Source organism: Zosterops lateralis, assembly GCF_965231275.1.
Source record: "Zosterops lateralis genome assembly, chromosome: 37".
Taxonomy (NCBI): Eukaryota; Metazoa; Chordata; class Aves; order Passeriformes; family Zosteropidae; genus Zosterops; species Zosterops lateralis.
In genome coordinates, this window is record NC_139797.1 from 916,136 (window position 1) to 943,408 (window position 27,273).

The 27,273-nt window shown below is 54.9% G+C and overlaps 2 protein-coding genes across 2 annotated transcripts in view; both read right to left on the reverse strand.

Moving 5' to 3' along the window:
• Positions 1-3,640, reverse strand: part of LOC310921832 (uncharacterized protein) — a 59,781-nt gene extending 56,141 nt beyond the window's left edge. The window contains exon 1 of the mRNA XM_083882090.1: positions 3,631-3,640. The gene's annotated coding sequence lies outside the window, so the exon portion shown is untranslated. The remainder of the gene's footprint in view (positions 1-3,630) is intronic.
• MYBPC2 (myosin binding protein C2) overlaps positions 1-27,273 on the reverse strand; it is a 46,680-nt gene that overhangs the window by 11,575 nt on the left and 7,832 nt on the right. Inside the window, exons 2-24 of the mRNA XM_083882094.1 lie at positions 26,530-26,685; positions 25,604-25,621; positions 25,271-25,348; positions 24,247-24,395; positions 22,843-22,960; positions 22,658-22,706; positions 21,325-21,384; positions 19,133-19,335; positions 17,783-17,915; positions 16,752-16,876; positions 15,404-15,509; positions 14,504-14,670; positions 12,432-12,597; positions 11,609-11,715; positions 10,804-10,833; positions 9,349-9,488; positions 8,112-8,271; positions 7,474-7,578; positions 5,859-6,047; positions 4,839-4,973; positions 3,474-3,641; positions 2,705-2,793; positions 1,805-1,997 (exon numbers count right to left, since the gene is read on the reverse strand). Of these exons, the coding sequence (XP_083738220.1) occupies positions 1,805-1,997; positions 2,705-2,793; positions 3,474-3,641; positions 4,839-4,973; positions 5,859-6,047; positions 7,474-7,578; positions 8,112-8,271; positions 9,349-9,488; positions 10,804-10,833; positions 11,609-11,715; positions 12,432-12,597; positions 14,504-14,670; positions 15,404-15,509; positions 16,752-16,876; positions 17,783-17,915; positions 19,133-19,335; positions 21,325-21,384; positions 22,658-22,706; positions 22,843-22,960; positions 24,247-24,395; positions 25,271-25,348; positions 25,604-25,621; positions 26,530-26,685 (2,844 nt within the window). The remainder of the gene's footprint in view (positions 1-1,804; positions 1,998-2,704; positions 2,794-3,473; positions 3,642-4,838; positions 4,974-5,858; positions 6,048-7,473; positions 7,579-8,111; positions 8,272-9,348; positions 9,489-10,803; positions 10,834-11,608; positions 11,716-12,431; positions 12,598-14,503; positions 14,671-15,403; positions 15,510-16,751; positions 16,877-17,782; positions 17,916-19,132; positions 19,336-21,324; positions 21,385-22,657; positions 22,707-22,842; positions 22,961-24,246; positions 24,396-25,270; positions 25,349-25,603; positions 25,622-26,529; positions 26,686-27,273) is intronic.

The window sequence follows — 27,273 nt, forward strand, 5'->3', positions numbered from 1 at the left end:
CTCCCAGTCACTCCCAGTCCCTCCCAGTGCTCCCAGTTACCAATCCCAGTGCCCAACTCAGTCAACCCCAGTCAACCCCAGTCAACTGCAGTCAACTCCAGTCAGTCCTAGTGTCTCCCAGTGCTCCCAGTTACCAATCCCAGTGCCCAACTCAGTCAATCCCAGCCAACCCCGGTCAATTGCAGTCAACCCCAGCCACTCCCAGTGCTCCCAACTCTCCACATCCATTGACTCCCAGTAACTGCCAGTCAACCCCAGTCAATCCCAGTGCCCAACTCAGTCACTCCCAGTCACTCCCAGTCACTCCCAGTTCCCAATCCCAGTACTCCCAGTGCTCCCAGTGCTCCCAGTTACCAATCCCAGTCAACCCAGTGCCCCCAGTCACCAATCCCAGTCAACCCCAGTGACTCCCAGTCAATTCCAGTCCCTCCCAGTGCTCCCAGTTCCCAACCCCAGTGCCTCAAATCTCTCCATCCATTGACTCCCAGTAAGTTCCATTACTCCCAGTCAATCACAGTCAATCCCAGTCACTCCCAGTGCTCTCAGTGCCCACTCCCAGTGACTCCCAGTGCTCCCAATTCCCAATCCCAGTCAACGCCAGTGACTCCCAGTCAATCCCAGTCATTCCCAGTGTTCCAAATCTCCCCATCCATTGACACCCATGTAACTCCCAGTCCCTCCCAGTCACTCCCAGTGCCCAATCCCAGTGCCTCAAATCTCCCCATCCATTGACTCCCAGTCACTCCCAGTGCCCCCAGCTCCCAATGTCAGTCAACCCCTGTCAACCCTAGCCAACCCCAGTCACTCCCAGTGCTCCCAGTGCCCAATCCCAGTGCCTCAAATCTCCCCATCCATTGACTCCCAGTCACTCCCAGTCACTCCCAGTCCCTCCCAATCCCCTCCCAGTCCCTCCTAGTCCATCCCAATTCCCTCCCAGTCCCTCCCAATCCCCTCCGAGTCCCTCCCAGTCCCCCCAGTTTACCGACGATGCGCAGGCGCATCTCGGCCGTGTCCTCCATGCCCTCGATGCGCACGCTGAGCCCGTAGCGCCCCCAGTGCCCCCAGTGCTCCCCCAGTTCCCAATCCCAGTGCCCCCAGTGCCCCCAGTGCCCCCAGTGCCCCCAGTGACTCCCAGTCACCAAGCCCAGTCAACCCCAGTGACTCCCAGTCAATTCCAGTCCCTCCCAATGCTCCCAGTTCCCAACCCCAGTGCCTCAAATCTCTCCATCCATTGACTCCCAGTAAGTTCCATTACTCCCAGTCAATCACAGTCAATCCCAGTCACTGCCAGTACTCCCAGTGCCCAATCCCAGTGCTCCCAGTGTCCCAAATCTCCCCATCCACTGACTCCCAGTCACTCCCAGTCAATCCCAGTCACTCCCAGTGCTCCCAGTTACCAATCCCAGTGCTCCCAGTGTCCCAAATCTCCCCATCCACTGACTCCCAGTCAACCCCAGTCACTCTCAGTGTCTCCCAGTGCTCCCAGTGTCCAATCCCAGTCAATTCCAGTCAACCCCAGTCAACTGCAGTCAACCCCAGTGTCCCCCAGTGCTCCCAGTGCCCAACCCCAGTGCCTCAAATCTCCCCATCCATTGACTCCCAGTCACTTCCAGTCACTCCCAGTCACTCCCAGTCAATCCCAGTCACTCCCAGTGCCCAGCCCTGGTTCCCCTACGTGTCCTAGTCCCCCCCAGTCAATCCCAGTCACTCCCAGTTTCCAATCCCAGTGCCTCAGATCTCCCCATCCATTGACTCCCAGTCAATCCCAGTCCCCTCCCAGTCCCCCCCAGTGGTCCCAGTTTACCGACGATGCGCAGGCGCATCTCGGCCGTGTCCTCCATGCCCTCGATGCGCACGCTGAGCCCGTAGCGCCCCGAGTGCCCCCTGGCGGCGGCGCGGATGAAGAACACCGTGTCCCGGTCCGACGTGCGCACGTGCACGTCCTCGCCCAGGGCCCCGCCCTCCTTCGTCCACGTCACCTGGGGGCGGGGCTTGCCCTGCCGGGGGGCGGGGCTTCGTCAGGGGGGTGGGGTCTGTGGGGTCTGTGGGGTGTTCCTATGGGGTCTATGGGGTTTGTAGGGTTCAGTTACCCCTATGGGATCTATGGGGCTGAGGTGTTCCTATGGGGTCTGTGGGGTTCCTATGGGGTCTATGGGGTTGAGGTGTCCCTATGGGGTCTATGGGATCTATGGGGTTATTCCTACGGGGCTGTGGGGTTCAGTTGTCCCTATGGGGCTGTGGGGTCTGTGGGGTTGAGTTACCCCTATGGGGCTGAGGTGTTCCTATGGGGTCTGTGGGGTTGAGGTGTCCCTATGGGGCTGTGGGGTTGTGGGGTTGTGGGGCTGTGGGACTGAGGTGTCCCGATGGGGTCTGTGGGGTTGTGGGGTTCCTATGGGATCTATGGGGCTGAGGTGTCCCTATGGGATCTATGGGGTCTATGCGGATGGGATGTCCCTGTAGGGCTGTGGGGTTCATGTGTCCCTATGGGGTCTATGGGGCTGAGTTTCCCCAATGGATCTATGGGGCTCAGTCTTCTCTATGGGGCCGAGTTCCCCCTATGCTCTATTGGTCCCAGCTCCCCCTATGGGGCTGAGTCCCCCCCATTGGATCTGTGGGACTAAGTTCCCCCTATGGGGCTGAGTCCCCCTACAGGTCCCCTCTCCCCCCATAGGTCCCGGCCCCACAGCTCGGCCCCAGCGCTCACCTGGAAGGGGATGACGAGGTTCACCTGCTCCCCGACCTTCCTGACGTAGGTCTGCCGGAGGTGCCGCGGCAGCCGGATCTTGGGCCGCTCTGTGGGGCGGGGGCGGCCTTAGGGGGGTCTGTGGGGCAGGGCCCCCATCTATGGGGCAGAACCCCCCGTTTGTGGGGCGGGGACGGGCTTAGGTGGTGATCTATGGGGCAGAGACCCCGGTTTGGGGGGATCTATGGGGCAGAGACCCCGGGGTGGGGGGATCTATGGGGCAGAACCCCCGTTTGTGGGGCGGGGACGGCCTTAGGGGGGGATCTATGGGGCAGAGACCCCGGTTTGGGGGGATCTATGGGGCAGAGACCCCGGGGTGGGGGGATCTATGAGGCAGAGCCCCCCTTTGGGGGGATCTATGGGGCAGAACCCCCCGTTTGTGGGGCGGGGACGGCCTTGGGGGGATCTATGGGGCAGAACCCCCGATTTGGGGCAGAATTTCAGATTTTCTCCCCATAATTTCGGGGATCTCTTCCTCCAGATTTGGGGATTTTCTCCCCACGATTTTGAGATCTTTCCCCCCAGGATTTTGGGAATTTTTCCCCCAGAATTTTGAGATTTTTTCCCCCCAGGATTTTGAGATTTTCCGCCATAATTTCAGATTTCCACCCTGGGATTTCGGATTTCCACGGGGATTTTTTTGACCCCCCTATAACTTAAAATCCCCCATAATTTCGGGGTCCCCCCAGAGGATTTTGGGCTCTCCCAGGGGGATTTTTTGGGGACCCACCGACGATCTCCCTGATGGTGACGGGCTGGGCCATGGTGGCCGGGGGGCTGCGGCCCGCGATGTTCACCCCGACCACCCTGAAGAGCAGCTTCTCCCCGGTGGGCAAACCCCGAACCGTGAGGCCGCAGCGCTCCACCGGCTCCGTGTTCGCGGGGTGCCACTCCGAGTCTGGGGAGAAATGGGGTTATGGGGCTGGGATTGGGGTTATGGGGCAGGGGTTGGGGTTATGGGGCCGGGATTGGGGTTATGGGGCTGGGGTTGGGGTTATGGGGCCGGGATTGGGGTTATGGGGCTGGGGTTGGGGTTATGGGGCCGGGATTGGGGTTATGGGGCTCCACCGGCTCCGTGTTCGCGGGGTGCCACTCCGTGTCTGGGGAAAAATGGGAATTAGGGGAGTTATGGGGCTGGGATTGGGGTTATGGGGCCGGGATTGGGGTTATGGGGCCGGGATTGGGGTTATGGGGCCGGGATTGGGGTTATGGGGCTCCACCAGCTCCGTGTTCGCGGGGTGCCACTCCGTGTCTGGGGTTTGGGGGAAAAAATGGGGTTATGGGGCAGGGGTTGGGGTTATGGGGCTGGGATTGGGGTTATGGGGCCGGGATTGGGGTTATGGGGCCGGGATTGGGGTTATGGGGCCGGGATTGGGGTTATGGGGGGTTATGGGGCTGGGATTGGGGTTATGGGGCCGGGGTTGGGGTTACGGGGCCGGGATTGGGGTTATGGGGCCGGGATTGGGGTTATGGGGCTGGGGTTGGGGTTATGGGGCTGGGGTTGGGGTTATGGGGCCGGGATTGGGGTTATGGGGCTGGGATTGGGGTTATGGGGCTGGGGTTGGGGTTATGGGGCTGGGGTTGGGGTTATGGGGCCGGGATTGGGGTTATGGGGCTGGGATTGGGGTTATGGGGCTGGGGTTGGGGTTATGGGGCTGGGGTTGGGGTTATGGGGCTGGGGTTGGGGTTATGGGGCCCAAACTTTTGTTGTTTCTGTCTCTCATCCCCCTCCTGGCACCACTCCATTGATGCCCCCACCCCAAATTTCAGGAATTCCCTCAAAAATTGGAGTTTTTCCCCAAATTTTGACCTTTTTTCCCCAAATTTTGACCTTTTTTCCCCAAATTTTGACCTTTTTTCCCCAAATTTTTTGCGTTTTTTCCCAAATTTTGCCTTTTTCACCCCAAATATTTTGGGATTTTCTCACTCACCCTCTCCCAGCAACACCGCATTGATGCCCCCACCCCAAATTTCAGGAATTCCCCCAAAAATGGGAGTTTTTCCCCAAATTTTGACCTTTTTTCCCCAAATTTTTTGCATTTTTTCCCAAATTTTGCCTTTTTCACCCCAAATTTCCAGGATTTCAGTGACTCACCCCCCTCCTTGCACCACTCCACCAGGTAGCCGTCGATGCCCCCCGCCCCCAGGCGCTCCGGGGGTCTCCACTTGAGCGTGGCCGTCGTGTCCGTCACGTCCTCCAGGGTCAGGTGGGTGGGCTCGCTCGTGGGGGCTGCGGGGAGACAAAAATTGCCCAAAATTGGCCCAAAATGGGCCCAAAATTGGCCCAAAATTGGCCCAAAATTACCAAATCCTCCTCAAATCTCCCCCAGGACCCCCAAAATCCTCCCCAAATCCCTCTGGGAGCCCCCAGACCCAAACCAAGACCTCCCAGACTCAATCCAGGACCCTCCAAAACCTCCTCAAATCCTCTGGGACCCCCAAAATCCCCCCTAGAAGCCCCCAGACCCAATCCAGGAGCCCCCAGACCCAATCCAGGAGCCTCAAATTCTCCTCAAATCCTCTGGGACCCCCCAAATCCCCATTGGAGCCCCCAGACCCAATCCAGGAGCCCCCAGACCCAATTCAGGAGCCCCAAATCCTCCTTCGAGTCCCCAGACTCAATTCAGGAGCCCCAAAAGCCCCATTGGAGCCCCCAGACCCAACTCAGGACCCTCTAAATGCCCCTGAAATCCCCCAGGGACCACCAAACTCCCCTCAACCCCCCTCCAGGACCCCCCAAATCCCCCCCAAATCCCCCCTGGGAGCCCCCAGACCCACCGATGGGCATGAAGGGGGGGGTGTTGAGGCTGGGGGCCGAGACCCCGATGGCGTTGACGGCGAAGACCCTCATCTCATACAGGACCCCCCCAAATCCCCCCTGGGAGCCCCCAGACCCAATTCAGGACCCCCAAATCCTCCTCAGATCCCATCCAGGACTCCTTAAGTCACCCTGGGAGCCCCCAGACCCAATTCAGGAGCCCCCAGACCCAATCCAAGTGACCACTGACTCAATCCAGGACCCCTCAATCCTCCCCAAATCCCATCCAGGACCCCCAAAATCCTCCCCAAACCCCTTCTAGAAGCCCCCAGACCCAATTGAGGACCCCAGACCCACCGATGGGCATGAAGGGGGGGGTGTTGAGGCTGGGGGCCGAGACCCCGATGGCGTTGACGGCGAAGACCCTCATCTCGTACAGGACCCCCTCGATCATCCGCGTGGACTCGAAGCTGAGCCCCGGCAGCACCTCAAAGTTCAGCTTCATCCAGCGCATGGAGCCCTTCTTCTTCCGCTCCACCAGGTAACCTGCGCAGGTGAGGGGACAGGGGGGACAGGTGAGACAGGTGAGACAGGGGGGACAGGTGAGACAGGTGAGACAGGTGAGACAGGTGGGGACAGGTGGGGACAGGTGAGACAGGTGGGCACAGGAGGGACAGGTGAGACAGGTGGGGACAGGTGAGACAGGTGGGGACAGGTGGGGACAGGTGAGACAGGTGGGCACAGGAGGGACAGGTGAGACAGGTGGGGACAGGTGAGACAGGTGGGGACAGGTGGGGACAGGTGAGACAGGTGGGCACAGGAGGGACAGGTGAGACAGGTGAGACAGGGGAGACAGGTGGGCACAGGTGAGACAGGGGAGACAGGGGAGAGATAGTGAGGGACAGGTGAGACAGGTGAGACAGGTGAGACACAGGAGGGACAGGTGAGACAGGTGGGACAGGGGAGACAGGTGGGGACAGGTGAGACAGGTGAGACAGGGGAGACAGGTGGGCACAGGTGAGGCAGGTGAGACAGGTGGGCACAGGTGGGGACAGGTGAGACAGGTGGGGACAGGTGAGGGACATGGGGGGGAAAGGTGAGGGAGAAGGGTGGGACAGGTGAGGGATATGGGGGGGGAAAGGTGAGGGACAGGTGAGGGATAGTGAGGGATGGATGAGGGATGGGTGAGGACAGGTGAGGGGGAGGTGAGGGACAGGTGAGGGATATAGGGAGGAAAAGGTGTGGGACAGGTGAGAGAGAGAGGTGAGGGACAGGTGAGGGACAGGTGATGGACAGGTGAGGGCAGGTGAGGGCAGGTGAGAAGGGAGGGAGAGATGAGGAATAGTGAGGGACAGGTGAGGGACAGGTGAGGAAAGGTGAGGGACAAGTGAGGGATATGGAGGGGAAAAGTGAGGGAGAGGTGTGAGACAGGTGTGGGACAGGTGAGGGACAGGTAAAGGAGAGGTGAGGGACGGGTGAGGGGACAGGTGAAGACAGGTGAGGGATGAGGTGGGGACAGGTGAGGGATATGGGGAGGAAAAGGTGAGAGGCAGGTGAGGGATGGGTGAGGGACAGGTGAGGAACAGGTGAGGGCAGGTAAATGAGAGATGAGGGAGAGGTGAGATGGGTGAGACAGGTGGGGACAGGTGAGGGATATGAGGAGGGACAGGTGAGGACAGGTGAGACGGGGCGGGAAAGGTGGGGAAAGGTGAGTGACAGGTGAGGGATGGGTGAGGGACAGGTGAGGGATATGGGGGGGAAAAGGTGTGGGAGAGGTGTGAGACAGGTGAGGGACAGGTGAGGGATATGGGGGAAAAAGGTGAGGGACAGGTGAGGGAAAGGGGTGGGAGAGGTTGGAAAAGTGGGACAGGTGAGGGACAGGTGGGGACAGGTTAGAAAGGTGAGACAGAGATGGGATATAGGGGGGACAGGTGTCCCCAGGTGTCCCCAGGTGTCCCCAGGTGTCCCTCACCTGTCACGGGCTGTCCCCCGTCGTACTTGGGCGGTTCCCACACCAGGTGAGCCCAGTCCTCGCCCACCGAGGTGACCCGCACGGCCTCGGGGGGGTCAGGGACGTCTGTGGGGACAGGTGAGCACAGGTGAGCTCACCTGGGGACAGGTGTGTGTCCCAGGTGTGTCACAGGTGAGCTCAGGTGTGTCCCAGGTGTCCCCAGCTGCCCCCAGGTGTCCCAGGTGTCCCCAGATGTCCCAGGTGTGTCCCCAGGTGTGTTAATGTCCCTCCAGGTGTGCTCAGGTGTGCACAGGTGACCCTGTATCTCCCTCTAGATGTGTCCCAGGTGTCCCCAGGTGTCCCCAGGTGCCCCCAGGTGTGTCCCCAGGTGTGTCCCCAGGTGTGTCCCAGGTGTCCCAGGTGCCCCCAGCTGTCCCCAGGTGTGTCCCAGGTGTGTCCCCAGGTGTATCCCAGGTGTATCCCAGGTGTATCCCCAGGTGTGTCCCCAGCTGTCCCCAGGTGTCCTCAGGTGCCCCAGGTGCCCCAGGTGTGTCCCCAGGTGTGTCCAGGTGTCCCCAGGTGTCCCCAGGTGTCCTCAGGTGCCCCAGGTGCCCCAGGTGTGCCCCAGGTGTGTCCCAGGTGCCCCAGGTGTGCCGTACCCACGACGCGGATGCTGATGGAGGCCGTGTCCTCTCCCGCGGGGTTGATCACCTTGATCAGGTACCGCCCCTCGTCCCCGCGCTCGGCGCTCTCGATGACAAAACTGCTCAGGCCGTGCTTCTCCTCCAGCCGCACACGGCCCTCGCGCCCCGAGAACTCCTGCGACAGGTGAGACAGGTGAGAACACCTGGGACAGGTGAGGGCACACAGGACAGGTGAGGCCGTGCTTCTCCTCCAGCCGCACACGGCCCTCGCGCCCTGAGAACTCCTGCGACAGGTGAGACAGGTGAGAACACCTGGGACAGGTGAGGGGACACAGGACAGGTGAGGCCGTGCTTCTCCTCCAGCCGCACACGGCCCTCGTGCCCTGAGAACTCCTGGGACAGGTGAGACAGGTGAGGGGACAGGTGAGGGCACACGGGACAGGTGAGGACACACAGGACAGGTGAGGGGACACAGGACAGGTGAGGCCGTGCTTCTCCTCCAGCCGGACACGGCCCTCGTGCCCTGAGAACTCCTGGGACAGGTGAGACAGGTGAGAACACCTGGGACAGGTGAGGGGACATTGGACAGGTGAGAAGAGCCAGGGACAGGTGAGACAGGTGAGCACACCTGGGGACACAGCAGGGATAGGCGAGAACACCTGGGACAGGTGAGGGGACACGGGACAGGTGAGAACACCTGGGGACAGGTGAGGACAGAGCAGTCTCAGGACTCCAGGTGTGACACAGGTGACACAGGGACATGGGGACAGTGACACAGGTGACACTCAGGTGACACTCAGGTGTTCTCACCTGGCCGTCCTTGCTCCAGGTGACGGTGGGCAGGGGCTCCCCGGAGATGGGGACACACAGGTGACACACAGGTGACACAGGTGACACTCAGGTATGACAGTGACACAGGTGACACAGGAGGTGACACAGGTGACACTCAGGTGACACTCAGGTGTTCTCACCTGTCCATCCTTGCTCCAGGTGACGGTGGGGAGGGGCTCCCCGGAGATGGGGACACACAGGTGACACACAGGTGACACACAGGTGTGACAGTGACACAGGTGACACACAGATGACACAGGTGACACAGGTGACACTCAGGTGTTCTCACCTGGCCGTCCTTGCTCCAGGTGACGGTGGGCAGGGGCTCCCCGGAGATGGGGACACACAGGTGTGACACAGGTGACGCAGGTGACACAGGTGTGACACAGGTGACACACAGGTGACACTCAGGTGTTCTCACCTGGCCGTCCTTGCTCCAGGTGACGGTGGGCAGGGGCTCCCCGGAAATGGGCACGTCCAGGCGCAGTTTGTTCCCGGCCACCACCACGAGCGTGTTCTCCGTGTCCCGCCCGGAACAGTCCAGGTGGATCTTGGGGGGCTCTGGGACAGGTGAGGACAGGTGAGGACAGGTGGGGACAGGTGGGGACAGGTGAGGACAGGTGAGGACAGGTGAGGACAGGTGGGGACAGGTGAGGACAGGTGAGGACAGGTGGGGACAGGTGAGGACAGGTGAGAGACAGGTGGGGACAGGTGGGGACAGGTGAGGGACAGGTGAGGACAGGTGGGGACAGGTGAGACAGGTGTCCTCTCAGGTGTCTCCACAGGTGTCACCTCTCCCTCCCAGGTGACCTCTGTCCCCTCCAGGTGTCACCTGTCCCCTCAGGTGTCCCCTCAAGTGTCCTCTGTCCCCTCAGGTGTCACCTCAGGTGTCATCTGTCCCCCCCAGGTGTCACCTGTGGCCTCAGGTGTCACCTCAGGTGTGCCCTGTCCCCTCAGGTGTGCCCTGTCCCCTCAGGTGTCCTTTGTCCCCCCTCCCCACCTCAGGTGTCACCCAGTGACACAGGTGACACTCAGGGGTCACACACACACACACACACACAGGTGTCCCCTCAGGTGTCCCCTCAGGTGTCCTCTGTCCCCTCCAGGTGTCACCTGTGGCCTCAGGTGTCACCTCCCACCCCAGGTCACCTCTGTCCCCTCAGGTGTCCCCTCAGGTGTCGTCTGTCCCCTCAGGTGTCACCTCAGGTGTCCCCTGTCCCCTCAGGTGTCCCCTCAGGTGTCACCTGTCCCCCCCCAGGTGTGCTCTGTCCCCACAGGTGTCCTCTCAGGTGTCCTCTGTCCTCTCCCAGGTGTTTTCTGTCCCCTCAAGGTGTCACCTGTGGCCTCAGGTGTCACCTCAGGTGTCACCTGTCCTCCCAGGTGTGCTTTGTCCCCTCAGGTGTCCCCTCCCACCCCAGGTCACCTCTGTCCCTCCTCAGGTGTCACTTGTGCCCTCAGGTGTCCCCTCAGGTGTCCCCTCCAGGTGTGCCCTGTCCCCTCAGGTGTGCCCTCAGGTCAACTCTGTCCCCTCAGGTGTCCCCTCCAGGTGTCACTTGTCCCTTCAGGTGTCACTTGTCCCCTCAGGTGTCCTCTCAGGTGTCACCTGTCCCCCCCAGGTGTGCCCTGTCCCCTCAGGTGTCACCTCAGGTGTGCCCTGTCCCCCCCCAGGTGTGCCCTGTCTCCCCCCAGGTGTGTCCTGTCCCCTCAGGTGTCACCTCAGGTGTGCCCTGTCCCCCCCCAGGTGTGGCCTGTCCCCCCCCAGGTGTGCCCTGTCCCCTCAGGTGTCACCTCAGATGTGGCCTGTCCCCCCCCAGGTGTCCCCTGTCCCCTCAGGTGTCACCTCAGGTGTGCCCTGTCCCCCCCCAGGTGCGCTCACCTTGTTTGGGCACGTACTCCACCTTGATCTCTGTGGGGAGAGGGGCGGAGTTAATGACGTCACAGACCCCAATCACTGATGACGTCACAAGTGTGACGAATCCCCAGTGACCCACAAGTGACCCCCGGACCCACAAGTGACCCCCCACCCCATAACTGACCTTCCCACCCCATAAGTGACACCCCCAGACCCACAAATGACCCTCAGCCCCATAACTGACCCCCCAGACCCATAAGTGACCCCCAGCCCCATAAATTACCCCCCAAGTGCCCCATAAATGTCCCTCCCCAGCCCCATAACTGACTCTCCCCAGCCCCACAAATGACCCTCAGACCCATAACTGACCCTCTCTACCCCCTTAACCGACCCCCCAGCCCCATAACTGACCCCCCAAGTGCCCCATAAATAACCCTCCCAGCCCCATAACTGACCCCCTAGACCCATAAGTGACCCCCAGCCCCATAACTGACCCCCCAGACCCATAAGTGACCCCCAGACCCATAACTGACCCCCCAAGTGCCCCATAAATAACCCTCCCAGCCCCATAAAGGACCCTTTAGCCCCACAAATGACCCTCAGCCCCATAACTGACCCCCAGCCCCACAAGTGCCTCCCCAGCCCCATAAGTGCTCCCCCAGCCCCATAAATGACCCTTCAGCCCCACAAATGACCCTCCCCACCCCATAAATGACCCCCTCGCCCCACAAGTGCCCCCCAAGTGCCCCATAAATACCCACCCCAGGCCCCTCAGACCCATAAGTTCCCCCCCAGCCCCCCAAGTGCCCCCCAAGTGCCCCCGGCGCACCGAGGAAGTTGAGTTTTGCCGAGAGCGTGAGGGCGAAGCCGTCGGGGACAAAAGTGTAATCGCCCTCGTCCTCGGGCCGCACGTCATCGATCACCAGCTTGTGGATCCTGGGGGTTCAAAATCCCAAAATATCACAAATTTCCCAAAAAAAATCCCCCAAAAAATCACAAATTTCCCCCCAAAAATCCCAAAAAAACCCATAAAAATCCCCAAATTTCCTCGTCCTCGGGCCGCACGTCATCGATCAGCAGCTTGTGGATCCTGGGGGTTCAAAATCCCAAAATATCACAAATTTCCCCAAAAAATCCCCAAAAAACCCATAAAAATCCCCAAATTCCCTCGTCCTCGGGCCGCACGTCATCGATCAGCAGCTTGTGGATCCTGGAGGGATTGGGAGGCTCAAAATCCCAAAAATTCCAAAAAAATCCCAAAATTCCCCAAAAAAATCGCACCCAGGTATCTAAAAATCCCCAAAAAAAACCCCCTCCAAATACCCCCAGAAAACCCCACTCAGGTGTCCCAAAAATCCCCAAAATTCAAAAAATTCCCAAATCCCTAAAAAAATCCCACCCAAGTGTCCCAGAATTCCCCAAAAAAACCCAAAAATCCCACCCAAAAATCCCCAAATTTCCTCATTTTTGGGGTTTTTTTTGTGGGGGTTTTTTTTTTTTTTTTTTTGGTGTGTTTTTTGAGTCTTTTTTTCTCTTTTTAAAAATTTTTAAATTTTTGACTTTTTAAACTTTTAGAACCTTTTTTTTCCCCTTTTTTTTTTTTTTTCATTTTCCCCCTTTTTTTTTTTTTCCCGTTTTTTTCCCCCCCTGACCTGCCGGTGTGTGAGATGTGGATGCGTTTGCTGGGCCGAACCTCCACCCCGTTCTTGAACCACCTCCCGGTGACCTTCTCGTCCGACACCTCGCACTTGAACACGGCCTGTTCCGTGGCCTGCACCGTCAGGTCCGCGATGCCCTGGAGCACCTCCAGCTGCTTCTCTGGGGGCACCAAAAAATGGGGATTGGGGGGAAAAAAATGGGGTTTGAGGGGCAAAAAATGAGATTGGGGCACCTCAAAATACACCTGGAGATCCCAAAATACACCTGGACACCATAAATGTCCTTAAAACCCCATAAATGTCATTTAAGTCCACGAGGAACATCTGAGGAACATCTGGAGAACCTCCAGCTGCTTCTCTGGGGTGGAAAAAAATGGGGATTGGGGGGAAAAAAATGGGGTTTGAGGGGCAAAAAATGAGATTGGGACACCCCAAAATACACCTGGAGATCCCAATATACACCTGGAGCCCATAAATGTCCTTAAAACCCCATAAATGTCATTTAAGTCCACGAGGAACATCTGAGGAACATCTGGAGAACCTCCAGCTGCTTCTCTGGGGTGGAAAAAAAATGGGGATTGGGGGGAAAAAAATGGGGTTTGGGGGGCAAAAAATGAGATTGGGACACCCCAAAATCCACCTGGAGATCTCAAAATACACCTGGAGCCCATAAATGTCCTTAAAACCCCATAAATGGGATTTAAATCCATGGAGAACCCGTGAGGAACATCTGGAGAACCTCCAGCTGCTTCTCTGGGGGGACAAAAAAATGGGGTTTGGGGGAAAAAAATGGGGTTTGAGGGGCAAAAAATTCACTTGGAGATCCCAAAATCCACCTGGAGATCACAAAATACATCTGGACACCATAAAAGTTTTCAGAATCCCATAAATGTCCTTTAAATTCATGGAGAACCCGTGAGGAGCCCGTGAGGAACATCTGGAGAACCTTCTGGAGAACCTTTGAGGGGTTTGGGGACCCCCAAAATCCACCTGGAGATCCTAAAATCCACCTGGAGCCCACACCCCAAACATCTCCTGGACCCTCCTGGACCTTCTGGGATCTCCAGAACCTTCTCCAAAGTGACCCTGAAACATCTCCAGAACCTTCCATCACCCTCCACAACCCCCAGGACCTTCAAGAACCTTCCAGAACCTGCTGCTCAAACATCTCCAGAACCCCCCAGGACCCTCCAGAACCCCCCAGGACCTCCCAGAACCTTCCAGGACCTCCTGAGATCTCCAGAACTTTCCATGAGGTGACCCTGAAACATCTCCAGAACCTTCTGGGACCTCCTGACATCTCCAGAACCTTCCCTGAGGTGACCCTCAAACATCTCCAGAACCTTCCAGGACCTTCTGGGATCTCCAGAACCTTCTCCAAGATGACCCTTAAACATCTCCAGGACCCTCCAGGACCCTCCTGGACCTTCCAGAACCTTCTCCAAAATGACCCTCAACATCTCCTGGACCCTCCAGGACCTTTTGGGATCTCCAGAACCTCCTGGGATCTCCAGAACCTTCTCCCCAAACATCTCCAGAACCTCCCAGGACCTTCCAGAACCTTCCAGGACCTTCTGGGATCTCCAGAACCTCCTGAGATCTCCAGAACCTTCTCTCAAACATCTCCAGAACCTCCCAGAACCTTCTGAGATCTCCAGAACCTTCCATGAGGTGACCCTCAAACATCTCCAGAACCTCCTGGGATCTCCAGAACCTTCTCCAAAATGACCCTCAACATCTCCAGGACCCTCCAGGACCTTCTGGGATCTCCAGAACCTTCTCCCCAAACATCTCCAGAACCTTCCAGGACCTTCCAGAACCTTCTGGGATCTCCAGACCCTTCTGAGATCTCCAGAACTTTCTCCTCAAACATCTCCAGAACCCCCCAGAACCTCCTGAGATCTCCAGAACCTTCTCTCAAACATCTCCAGAACCCCCCAGAACCTCCTGGGATCTCCAGAACCTTCTCTCAAACATCTCCAGAACCTCCCGGGACCTCCTGGGATCTCCAGAACCTTCTGCCCAGACCTCTCCTGGACCTTCCATGACCTTCCATGCCCCCTCACCCTCGACGATGACCTCGGCCTCGGCCTCTCCGCCGTTGGTCATGATGCGGTAGCGCCCGGTGTCCTCCTTGGTGGCCTCGTTGAGGATCAGGAAGTGTTTCTTGCCGTCCTTCTTGAAGCGGTACTTGAAGGCCTCCTCGCGGGTCAGCTCCACGCCGTCCTTCGTCCTGGGGGGGACACGGCGTGGGCGGGAGTGGACACGGGGTGGACATGGGTGGACATGGGTGGACATGGGGTGGACACGGGGTGGACAGGAGTGGACATGGGGTGGACACGGGGTGGACACAGGGTGGACATGGAGATGGAGATGGGGTGGACATGGGGTGGACACAAGGTGGACATGGGGTGGGTGTGGAGATGGACATTGGATGGATTTAGAGATGGACACGGGGTGGACATGGGTGGACGTGGAGATGGACACGGGGTGGACATGGGTGGACGTGGAGATGGATGTGGAGATGGACGTGGAGATGGACGTGGGGATGGAGATGGATGTGGAGGTGGACACAAGGTGGACAGGGGTGGATTTAAGGTGGACACAGGGTGGATTTGGGGTGGACATGAGGTGGACACGAGGTGGACATGGTGATGGACATGGGGTGGGTGTGGAGATGGACGTTGGATGGATTTAGAGATGGACACGAGGTGGACAGGGAGTGGACAGAGAGTGGATTTGAGGTGGACACGGGGTGGCCACAGGGTGGACACGGGGTGGATTTGGGGTGGACACGGAGTGGACACAGGACGGGTGTGGAGATGGACGTGGAGATGGACGTGGGGTGGACACAGGGTGGACTGACAGATGGACAGACGGACAGACGGACAGACGGACAGACGGACAGACGGACAGACGGACAGACGGACAGACGTCCCGACAGCCCCTCCTGTCCCCGTGCTCACCACATGACCTGCGCGCCCTCCTCGGACACCTCGGCCTCCAGCACCACGCGCTCCCCCACCACCACCTGCTGGTCCTCGGGGCCCTTCACGATCGTCACCGGGGGCTCTGTGCAGGTGAGACACAGGTGGGACAGGTGAGACACAGGTGAGACACAGGTGAGACACAGGTGACAGTGACAGGTGACACCACCACCTGCTGGTCCTCGGGGCCCTTCACGATCGTCACCGGGGGCTCTGGGGACAGGTGAGACACAGGTGAGACAGGTGAGACAGGTGAGACAGGTGAGACACAGGTGAGACACAGGTGGGACAGGTGAGACAGATGAGACAGGTGAGACACAGGTGACAGTGACAGGTGACACCACCACCTGCTGGTCCTCGGGGCCCTTCACGATCGTCACCGGGGGCTCTGGGGACAGGTGAGACACAGGTGAGACAGGTGAGACAGGTGAGACAGGTGAGACACAGGTGAGACACAGGTGGGACAGGTGAGACAGATGAGACAGGTGAGACACAGGTGACAGTGACAGGTGACACCACCACCTGCTGGTCCTCGGGGCCCTTCACGATCGTCACCGGGGGCTCTGTGCAGGTGAGACACAGGTGGGACAGGTGAGACAGGTGAGACAGGTGAGACACAGGTGGGACAGGTGAGACACAGGTGAGACACAGGTGGGACAGGTGAGACACAGGTGGGACAGGTGAGACAGGTGAGACAGGTGAGACACAGGTGACAGTGACAGGTGACACCACCACCTGCTGGTCCTCGGGGCCCTTCACGATCGTCACTGGGGGCTCTGGGGACAGGTGAGACACAGGTGAGATACAGGTGGGACAGGTGAGGACACACAGGTGAGAACAGATGTCTCACCTTTAACAAACACCTCAGTGAAGGACTTCTTGTCATTGACCTGACACTCGATGACATACAGAGGTGACACAGGTGACACACACAGGTGACACAGGTGAGGTGACACAGGTGACACAGGTGAGGACACACAGGTGACACAGGTGAGGTCATACAGGTGAGGTGACACAGGTGACACACACAGGTGAGGTGACACAGGTGAGGACACGCAGGTGACACAGGTGAGGTCTCACCTGTGACAAACACCTCGGTGAAACTCTTCTCGTCGTTGACCTGACACTCAATGACACACACAGGTGACACAGGTGACACAGGTGAAGTGACACACACAGGTGACACAGGTGACACAGGTGAGGACACACAGGTGACACAGGTGAGGACACACAGGTGACACACACAGGTGAGGTGACACAGGTGACACACACAGGTGACACAGGTGACACAGGTGAGGACACACAGGTGACACAGGTGGTGTCTCACCTTTGACAAACACCTCGGTGAAACTCTTCTCGTCGTTGACCCGACACTCGTAGGCGGCGTCATCGGCCAGGGAACATTTATTGATGGTCAGGATTCGCTTCAGCCCCACGTTCTCAAACACGTACCTGGGACACACCTGAGTTACCTGGGGACACCTGAGTCACCTGGGACACACCTGAGTTACCTGCAGACACCTGAGTCACCTGGGGACACACCTGGGGACACCTGAGTTACCTGGGACACCTGAGTCACCTGGGACACACCTGAGTTACCTGGGCACACCTGAGTCACCTGGGGACACACCTGAGTCACCTGGGCACACCTGAGTCACCTGGGGACACACCTGAGTTACCTGGGACACCTGAGTCACCTGGGGACACACCTGAGTTACCTGGGGACACACCTGGGGACTCAGCTGGGGACACACCTGAGTCACACCTGGGGACACACCTGGGGACACACCTGGGACACACCTGGGGCACATCTGAGTTACCTGGGGGACCTGGGACACGCCTGAATTACCTGGGGACACACCTGGGGACACACCTGGGGACACCTGGGGACACACCTGGGGACACACCTGGGGACACACCTGGGGACACCTGGGGACACACCTGGACACACCTGGGACACACCTGGGGACACACCTGGGGACACACCTGGGGACACACCTGGACACACCTGGGGACACACCTGGGGACACACCTGGGGACACACCTGGGCACACCTGGGGACACACCTGGGGACACACCTGGGGACACCTGGGACACACCTGGGGACACACCTGGGACACACCTGGGCACACCTGGGGACACCTGGGACACACCTGGGCACACCTGGGGACACACCTGGGGACACACCTGGGGACACCTGGGCACACCTGGGGACACACCTGGGGACACACCTGGGGACACACCTGGGCACACCTGGGACACACCTGGGGACACACCTGGGGACACACCTGGGCACACCTGGGCACACCTGGGGACACACCTGGGCACACCTGGCACACCTGGCACACCTGCACTCACTTGTTGCTGGGTTTGATGAGCTGCCCGTTCTTGTACCACTTGAGGGGCAGGTCGGGGTTGCTGAGCTCCACCATCAGCCGGATCTTGTTCCCTTTGTCCACCTGGTAGGCGGGGTCCAGCTTCCGGATGAAGGCTGAGCACAGGTGAGCTCAGGTGAGCCTCAAAAAATCCCAAAAAATCCTCCCAAAGTTCCCAAAAATCCCGCAAAAATTCCCAAAAAAATTCTCCAAAAATCCCCCCAAAATTCCCAAAAAAATCTCCAAAAATCCCCCCAAAATTTCCCCAAAAAATCCCAAATTTTCAGGAAATTCTCCCCCCCCCCCGCAAGAGAAAAAAACCAAAAACAAACAAACAAAAAAACCCCAAACCAAACTGAAACAAAAAAAAAAATCCCCCCAAATTCCCCAAAAATCCCAAATTAAAAAAAAAATCCAAAAAAATCCCCCAAAAATATCCCCTAAAATATCCCCAAAAAATCCCCAGAAAAATCCACCAAAAAAATCCCAAATTTTCAGGGAATTCCCCCCAAAAATCCCTAAAGAATTCCCCCAAAAAATCCCCCCCAAAAGTCCCGAATTCTGAGGAAATTCGCCCCCCAAAATCCCCCCAAATTTCCCCAAAAAAACCCTCAAAAAAATCCCCAATATATCCCCCAAAATTCCCCCCCCCCCCAAAAATCCCAAATTCTGAGGAAAATCCCCCCAAAAATCCCGAAAAATTGCAAAAAAATACAAAAAAAATCACCAAAAAAGGCCAAAAATGGCCAAAAAAATCCCAAATAATGGCAAAAAAATTGTGAAAAAACCACCAAAAACCATCCAAAAAACGTCCAAAAAATGGCCAAAAAATCGCTTAAAAATCACCCAAAAATTGCAAAAAATTTCCTTAAAAAATCCAAAAAAATCCCCCAAAATCCCAATTTTTTACCAAAAAAAATCCCCTAATTTTTCCAAATTTTCCCAAATCCCCCCCAAATTTCCTGACCTTCGCTCTTTTTGGGCTCGACCTTGATTTTCTTGAGTCTCTTGAGCTGCTGCCACTCCCGGAATCTCCCACAGATCCCCCCAACAATCCCCCAACAATCCCCCAAAAAATCTTCCAAAAAATCCCAAAAAATCCCCAAAAAGTCCCCAAAATCACCAAAAAATCTCAAAAAATCCCAAATTTCCCAAAAATTCCCAAATTTCTCACCTAGATCCTCTATCCCCAAAAATACCCCTAAAAACCACCTCAAAATCTGTATAAAATTCACAAAAAAATCCCCAAAAATCCCCCAAAAACTCCAAAAAATTCACAAAAAACCCCATTTTTTTTCCCAAAAAAATCCCCAAAAATCCCAAATTTCCTGACCTTCGCTCTTTTTGGGCTCGACCTTGATTTTCTTGAGTCTCTTGAGCATGCCGCGCAGGTCGGTGATGCCGTACTGGAAGGCGATGCGCTCGTACTCGCTCTTCTTGGTGACGCCCTTGAGCAGCTCCCAGATCTCGGGGGGGATCAGGTCCTCCTCGTCGTCCTTCTTCTTCTTCTTCTTCGTCTCCTCGGCCTCCTCCTCCCTGGGGGACAGAGTTGTCATCGTCATTGTCATTGTCATCACTGTCATTGTCATCGTCATCGTCATTGGGTTATGGTCATTGTCATTGTCATTGTCATTGTCATCCTCAACCCAAAGTCCTCCTTGTTGTTGTTGTTGTTGTTCTTCTTCTTCGTCTCCTCGGCCTCCTCCTCCCTGGGGGACAGAGTTGTCATTGTTGTCATTGTCATTGTCATTGTCATCATTGTCGTCGTTGTCATCGTCATCGTCATCGTCATTGAGTTATGGTCATCGTCATCGTCATCGTCATCATCAACCCAAAGTCCTCCTCGTCGTCCTTCTTCTTCTTCTTCTTCGTCTCCTCGGCCTCCTCCTCCCTGGGGGACAGAGTTGTCATTGTCATTGTCATCGTCATCGTCATTGTCATCATCATTGTCATTATTCCTATTTCTATTTCTATTTCTATTTCTATTTCTATTCCTCATCCCAAAGTCTTCCTCATCGTCCTTCTTCTTCTTCTTCTTCTTCTTCATCTCCTTCACCTGCTCCTCCCTGGGGGCAGAGGCATCGTCATCTTCATCATCTTCATCATCGTCATCATCATCTTCATCGTTATCATTGTCGTTGTCATCCTCATCTTCATCCCAAAGTCATCGTCGTCATCATCATCGTTGTCATCTTCACCCCGCAGTTATCCTCACCCTGGTCTTCATCCCAAAGTTATCTTTGTCCTCATTCCATCCCCGTTCCTGTCCTCATCTTCATCCTCATTGCCATTGTCATCCTCATCCCCATCCCAAAGTCATTGTCATCATCATCATCATCATCATCATCATCATCATCATTGCCATCGTCATCCTCATCCCAAAGTCATTGTCACTGTCATCATCCTCATCTTCATCCTCATCTTCATCCCAATGTCATCATCATCATCATCATCATCATCACCATCATTGTCATTGTCATCCTCAGCCCAAAGTCATTGTCATTGTCATCGTCATCCTCATCTTCATCCTTGTCTTCATCCTCATCCCAAACTCATCATCATCCTCGTGTTCATCCTCATCCCCATCCCAAAGTCATCATCGTCATCGTCATCATCATCACCATCATTGCCATCGTCATCCTCAGCCCAAAGTCATTGTCATTGTCATCGTCATCCTCATCTTCATCCTTGTCTTCATCCTCATCCAAGTCATCGTCATCATTATCACTGTCATCATCATCGTCATCTTCATCCTCATCCCAGTCATGGTCATTGTCGTCATCCTCATCTTCATCCTCATCCTCATCCTCATCCCAAAGTCCTTGTCATCATCATTGTCGTTGTCATCCTCATCTTCATCCCAAAGTCACTGTCATCCTCATCATCATCACCATCAGTGTCATTGTCATCCTCATCCCAAAGTCATCATCATCATTGTCATCATCATCCTCATCCCAGTCATGGTTATTGTCGTCATCCTCATCCTCATCCTCATCCCAAAGTCATCCTCATCCTCATCCTCATCCCAAAAGTCATTGTTGTCGTTGTCATCGTCACGATCATCGTCATCCTCATCATTGTCATCGTCATCCTCATCCCAAAGTCACTGTCATTGTTGTCATCCTCATCTTCATCCTCGTCCTCATCCCAAAGTCATTGTCGTCATCATCATCCTCATCCTCATCCTCATCATCATTGTTATCATCATCGTCATCCCAAAGTCATTGTCACTGTCACCATCCTCATCTTCATCCTCATCCTCATCCTCATCCAAGTCATCATCATCATCATCCTCATCTTCATCCCAAAGTCATCATCCTCATCCTCAAGTCATTGTCATCATTGTCATCGTCATCATCTTCATCCTCGTCCTCATCCCGAAGTCATTGTCGTCATCATCATCATCATTGTCATCGTCATCCTCATCTTCATCCCAAAGTCATTGTCATTGTCGTCATCCTCATCCTCATCTTCATCCCAAAGTCATCATCGTCATCATTGTCGTCTTCCTCCTCCTGCCGTCACCTTTTTTTCAGGAGGCCGCTGAAGTCGAGTTCTCCGGCCGCCTCATCCTTGGCGTCGCCCCTGCGGGGATTTCAGGGGAAAATCGGGGGATTTTGGTAAATTTGGGGTAAAATTCGGGGATTTGGGGGAAAATTTGGAGAAAATTGGGGGCATTTTTGAGGATTTTTGGGGATTTTGGGGGGTGTGGGGGATTTTAGGGATTTTGGGGGAGTTTTGGGGAATTTGGGGAAAATTGGGGGGATTTTTGAGGATTTTTGGGGAATTTTGGGGGGAACTTTGGAAAATATAGGAAATTTTGATAAAATTGTTGGGATTTGGGGGTATTTTGGGGGGAATTTTGAGGAAATTTGGGAGGATTTTTGAGGTATCCGGGGGGATTTTGGAGTCCAGGGTGGGTTTTTGGGTTCCCAGGGGTATTTGGGGGGCCTGGGTCAGTCTTTGGGGGGCCTGGGTGGATTTTTTGGGGGATTCTGGGTGGATTTCTGGGTTCCCAGGTGGATTTTAGGGGTCCCATGGGGCATTTTTGGGGTCCTGAGTGGGGTTTTGGGTTCCCAGATCAGTTTTTTGGGGTCCCAGGTCAGTTTTTGGGGGGTCCTGGGTCAGTTTTTGGGTTCCCAGATGGATTTTTTGGGATCCTGGGTGGATTTTTGGGTTCCCAGGTCAGTTTTGGGGTGTCTCAGGTAAGTTTTTGGGTTCCCAGATGAGTTTTTGGGTGGTCCTGGGTGGATTTTTGGGCTCCCAGATCAGTTTTTTGGGGTCCCAGGTGGATGTTTCGGTTCCCAGGTGGATTTTTTGGGGTCCCACGTGGATTTTTGGGTTCCCAGGGTGGGTTCTCAGGGGTATTTTGGGGTCCCAGGTGGATTTTTGGGGTCCCAGGGGGATTTTTTGGGTTCCCAGGTGTGTTTTTAGGGTCCCAGGTGGATTTTTGGGGTCCCAGGGGGATTTTTTGGGTTCCCAGGTGTGTTTTTAGGGTCCCAGGTGGATTTTTGGGTTCCCATGTCAATTTTTGGGGTGTCCCAGGTGTGTTTTTGGGGTCCCAGGTGAGTTTTTTGGAATCCCAGATCAGTTTTTTGGGGTCCCAGGTGGATTTTTGGGTTCCCAGGTGGATTTTTGGGGTCCCAGGTGAGTTTTTGAGTTCCCAGATCAGTTTTTTGGGGTCCTGGGTGGATTTCTGGGTTCCCAGGTGGATTCTTGGGGTCCCATGGGGGATTTTTGGGGTCCTGGGTGGGTTTTTTGGGTTCCCAGATCAGTTTTTTGGGGTCCCAGTTGTGTTTTTGGGGTGTTCCGGGGTGTTTTTGCGGTCCCAGGTCAGTTTTTGGGGTCCCACACTCACGTTCTCTTGAAGGCCTGCAGGACGTTCTCCGACCCCGAGGGACGCCCGGCTGGGGGGACACCAGAGATTTGGGGTTTTTTTGGGGTGCTCCGGGTAATTTTGGGGTATTTTGGGGTGTTTTGGATATTTTTGGGGTGTTTTGGGGTGTTTTTGGGATGTTTTGGGGTGGTTTTGGTGTTTCTCACCCTCGACGTCGATGTTGAAGGAACAACTGTCCTTCTTGTCCTTGGCCGTGACCTCACAGCGATAATCGCCCCGGTCACCCGGGACCACCTTGGAGATGGAGAGCTCGAAGGTGTACACCTGGGCAGGTGAGACAGGTGGGACAGGTGAGACAGGGGAGACATTGGGGATGGACAGCTCGAAGGTGTACACCTGGGCAGGTGAGACAGGTGGGACAGGTGAGACTGGGACAGGTGAGAATGGGACACCTGGACAGGTGAGACACTGGGGATGGACAGCTCGAAGGTGTACACCTGGGACAGGTGAGATGGACAGGTGAGACATCATTGGGGACACCTGGGACAGGTGGGACAGGTAACAATGGGACAGGTGAGACAGGTGAGACATTGGAGATGGAGAGCTCGAAGGTGTACACCTGGGCAGGTGAGATGGACAGGTGAGAACAGGTGAGAATGGGACAGGTGAGAACAGGTGAGACATTGGGGATGGACAGCTCAAAGGTGTACACCTGCGCAGGTGAGACATGGGGACAGGTGAGAGAACATGAACACCTGGGACAGGTGAGACAGGTGAGAATGGGACACCTGAGACAGGTGGGGCAGGTGAGAATGGGACAGGTGAGACATCATTGGGGATGGACAGCTCGAAGGTGTACACCTGGACAGGTGAGAACAGGTGAGACTGGGACACCTGCACAGGTGAGACATGGGGACAGGTGAGACATTGGAGATGGACAGCTTGAAGGTGAACACCTGGGACAGGTGAGATGGACAGGTGAGAGGCCATGAACATCTGCACAGGTGAGACATTGGGACTGGTGAGACATGAGACAGGTGAGAATGGGACACCTGGACAGGTGAGAACAGGTGAGACAGGGGAGACTGGGGATGGAGAGCTCGAAGGTGTACACCTGGGCAGGTGAGATGGACAGGTGAGACAAGTGGGACATCATTGGGGACACCTGGGACAGGTGAGACAGGGACAGGTGAGAACATGAAATCCTGGACGAGTGAGACAGGCGAGAACAGGTGACAGACCATGAACACCTGGGACAGGTGAGACATCGGGGACACAAACAAGGGTGGCAGTGGAGAACTCCCAGTGCTCCCAGTAACACTCCCAGTCCCTCCCAGTATAAACCAGTGCCCCCAAATCCCCTTTTTACCTCTCCCAGTCACTTCCAGTCCCTCCCAGTCCATCCCAGTCCCTCCTAGTCCCTCCCAGTCTCTCCCAGTATAACCCAGTTCCCTCCCAGTCCCCTCCCAGTCCTCTCCCAGTCCTTCCCAGTTTATCCCAGTCCATCCCAGTATAAACCAGTCCCCCCAAATCTCCTTTTTACCTCTCCCAGTTTATCCCAGTCCCCTCCCAGTCCCTCCCAGTATAACCCAGTCGCTCCCAGTTGGCACCTTTGTCTCCTTGTCGAGGCTCTCCTTGAACTGGAACCGGGCCCCACTTTTGGCTCCCAGTTCCACCCATTTGCCCTTGAACCATTTGACGCTGGGTTTGGCCGGGAGCTGGGAGCCGTCCACGCGGGCCGAGACCTGAATGTCCCCCCCTGGGGACACCCCAAAATAATCCCAAAAGTTTCCAAAAATCCTCCAAAATTTCTAAAAAAATCCCCCCCAAATTAAAAAAAAAAAATTCCCCAAAATTTCCCCCCCCCAAAATCCCCCCAAAATTTAAAAAAAAATCTCCCAAAATTTCCTCCCTAAAAATCCCCCAAAATCCCCCCAACCCCCCCCAGATCCTCCCCAGGACCCCCCAAAACCCCTCCCAGGATCCCCCAAATCCCCCAAAATCCCCCCTAAACCATTCAAGACCCCCAAAATCTCCCCCAGGATCCTTCAAAATCCCCCCAACACCCCCAAATCCCCCCAAATCCCCCCAGGACCCCCCTAAAAATCCCCCCCAAAATCGCCCCCAAACCTCTGAAATCCCTCCCCAAACCCACCCAGGACCCCCAAAATCCCCCCAAATCCCTTCCAACCCCCCAAACCCCCTCAAAATCCCCCCAAACCCCACCCAGGACCCCCCAAATCCCCCCAGGACCCCCCAAAATCCCCCAAGACCCCCCAAACCCCTCCAGAACCCACCCAAGACCTCCCAAATGCCCCCAAAATCCCCCCCAAATCCACCCAAATCCCCCCAAATCTCCCCCCAGAAACCCCGAAATCCCCCCAAATTCCCCCCAACCCCCCCCCAACCCGCCCAGGACCCTCCAAAATGTCCCCAAATCCTCCCCAAAACCCTCCCAGGACCCTCAGATCCACCCCAACCCCTCCCCAAACCCCCAAAATCCCCCAAAATTCCCCCCCAAATCCCCCCAGGACCCCCCCCCAAATCCCTTCAGGACCCTCCAAACCCCCCAAAGTCTCCCCCAAACCCACCAAGGACCCCCCAAATCCCCCCAGCCCCCCCAGCTCCTCTCACCGCTCTCCACGAGAACATTTTGGGGTTTGCTGATGAAAAGCCCGTCGGGGTCTCGGGGCTCGGGGGGGTTCAGATCGTCTGGGGGGTCACAGGGGTCACAGGGGTCACAGAGGGGTCAGAGGGGTCACAGGGGTCAAGGGAAGTCAGGGGGGTCAAGGAGGGGTCAGTGGGGTCAATGGGGTCAAGGGGGGTCAGGGGGGTCACAGGGGGGTCACAGGGGTCACAGAGGGGTCAGAGGGGTCAGTGGGGTCACAGGGGTCAGGGAGGGGTCAGGGGGGTCCCCAAATTCGGGGAGGGGTCGCAGAGATTTTGGGGAGGGGGGAAAAAACTCACCTAAATCGTCTTTGGGTTCTGGAAGGAAATGAGGGGGGGGATTAGGGGGGGGAGGGGCCCAAAACCCCCAAATTCCTCCCCTAAATTTCTTAAAAATCCTCCCAAAATTCCCACAAAATTCTCCCCAAAATCCCCCCAAAAATCTCCTAAAAAATCTGAAAAAATTCCCGCCAAAATTCCCCAAAATCCCCCAAAATTCCCAAAAATCCCCGAAAAAATCCCCTAAAAAATCTGAAAAAATTCCCCCCAAAATTCCAAAAAATTCCCCAAAAAATCCCCTAAAAATCCGAAAAAATGCCCCCCAAAAATTCCCAAAAATCCCCTAAAAAATCCCCTAAAAAATCCGAAAAAATTCCCTCCAAAATTCCCAAAAAATTCCCTAAAAAATCCGAAAAAATTCCCTCCAAAATTCCAAAAAATTCCCTAAAAAATCCCCTAAAAAGTCCGAAAAAATTCCCCCCAAAATTCCAAAAAATCCCCTAAAAATTCCCCTAAAAATCCGAAAAAATTCCCCCCAAAATTCCCAAAAATTCCCTAAAAAATTCCCTAAAAATCTGAAAAAATTCCCCCCAAAATTCAAAAAAATTCCCTAAAAAATCCCCTAAAAAATCCGAAAAAATTCCCAAAAATTCCCTAAAAAATCCCCGAAAAAAATCCGAAAAAATTCCCTCCAAAATTCCAAAAAATCCCCCCAAAAATCCTCTAAAAAATCCGAAAAAATTCCCCCCAAAATTAAAAAAAATTCCCTAAAAAATTCCCTAAAAATCTGAAAAAATTCCCTAAAAAATCCCCTAAAAAATCCGAAAAAAATCCGAAAAATCCCCTAAAAATTCCCCTAAAAATCTGAAAAAAATTCCCTCCAAAATTCCCAAAAATCCCCGAAAAAATCCGAATTTTTCCCCAAAATTTCCCCCCACCCCCGTCACCTTTTGGTGTCTCCTCTCCTTCTTTTTGTCCATTTTCCTCTTTTTTCTCCTCTGGTTTTTCCTCTTTTTTCTCTTCCTTTTTCTCCTCCTTTTTCTCTTCTTTTTTCTCTTCTTTTTTCGCCTCTTTTTTGTCCTTTTTCACGTCTTTTTTGGCGGCTTTTGGGGATTAAAAAAAGGATTGGTGGGATTGAATCCTGAATTAATTCATCTAAAAAAATTTTCCCAAAAAAATCCCCCCTAAAAAAATTCCCCCAAAAAATCCCCCAAAAAAATTTTCCCGAAAAAAAAACCCCTAAAAATTCCCCTAAAAAATCCCCATAAAAAATTCACCCTAAAAATTCTCCCTAAAAAATTTCCCCTAAAAAATCCCCATAAAAAATTTCCCCTAAAAAATTTCCCCTAAAAAATTTCCCCTAAAAAATTCCCCCTAAAAAAATTCCCCTAAAAAATTCCTCCTAAAAAATAAACCCAAAAAATTCACCCTAAAAATTCCCCCCTAAAAATTCACCCAAAAAATTCCCCTAAAAATTCCCCTAAAAAAACCCCATAAAAAATTTCTCCCTAAAAAAATCCCCCCTAAAAAATCCCCCTAAAAAATCCCCAAAATTCGCTCAAAAATCCTCAAAAATCACCCCAAATCCTCAAAAAATCCCCCCAAAATTCCCCAAAAATTCCAAAAGTTTCCTCAAAAAAATCCCCTCCAAATTTCCTCAAAAAATCCTCCCAAAATTCCCCCAAATCCTA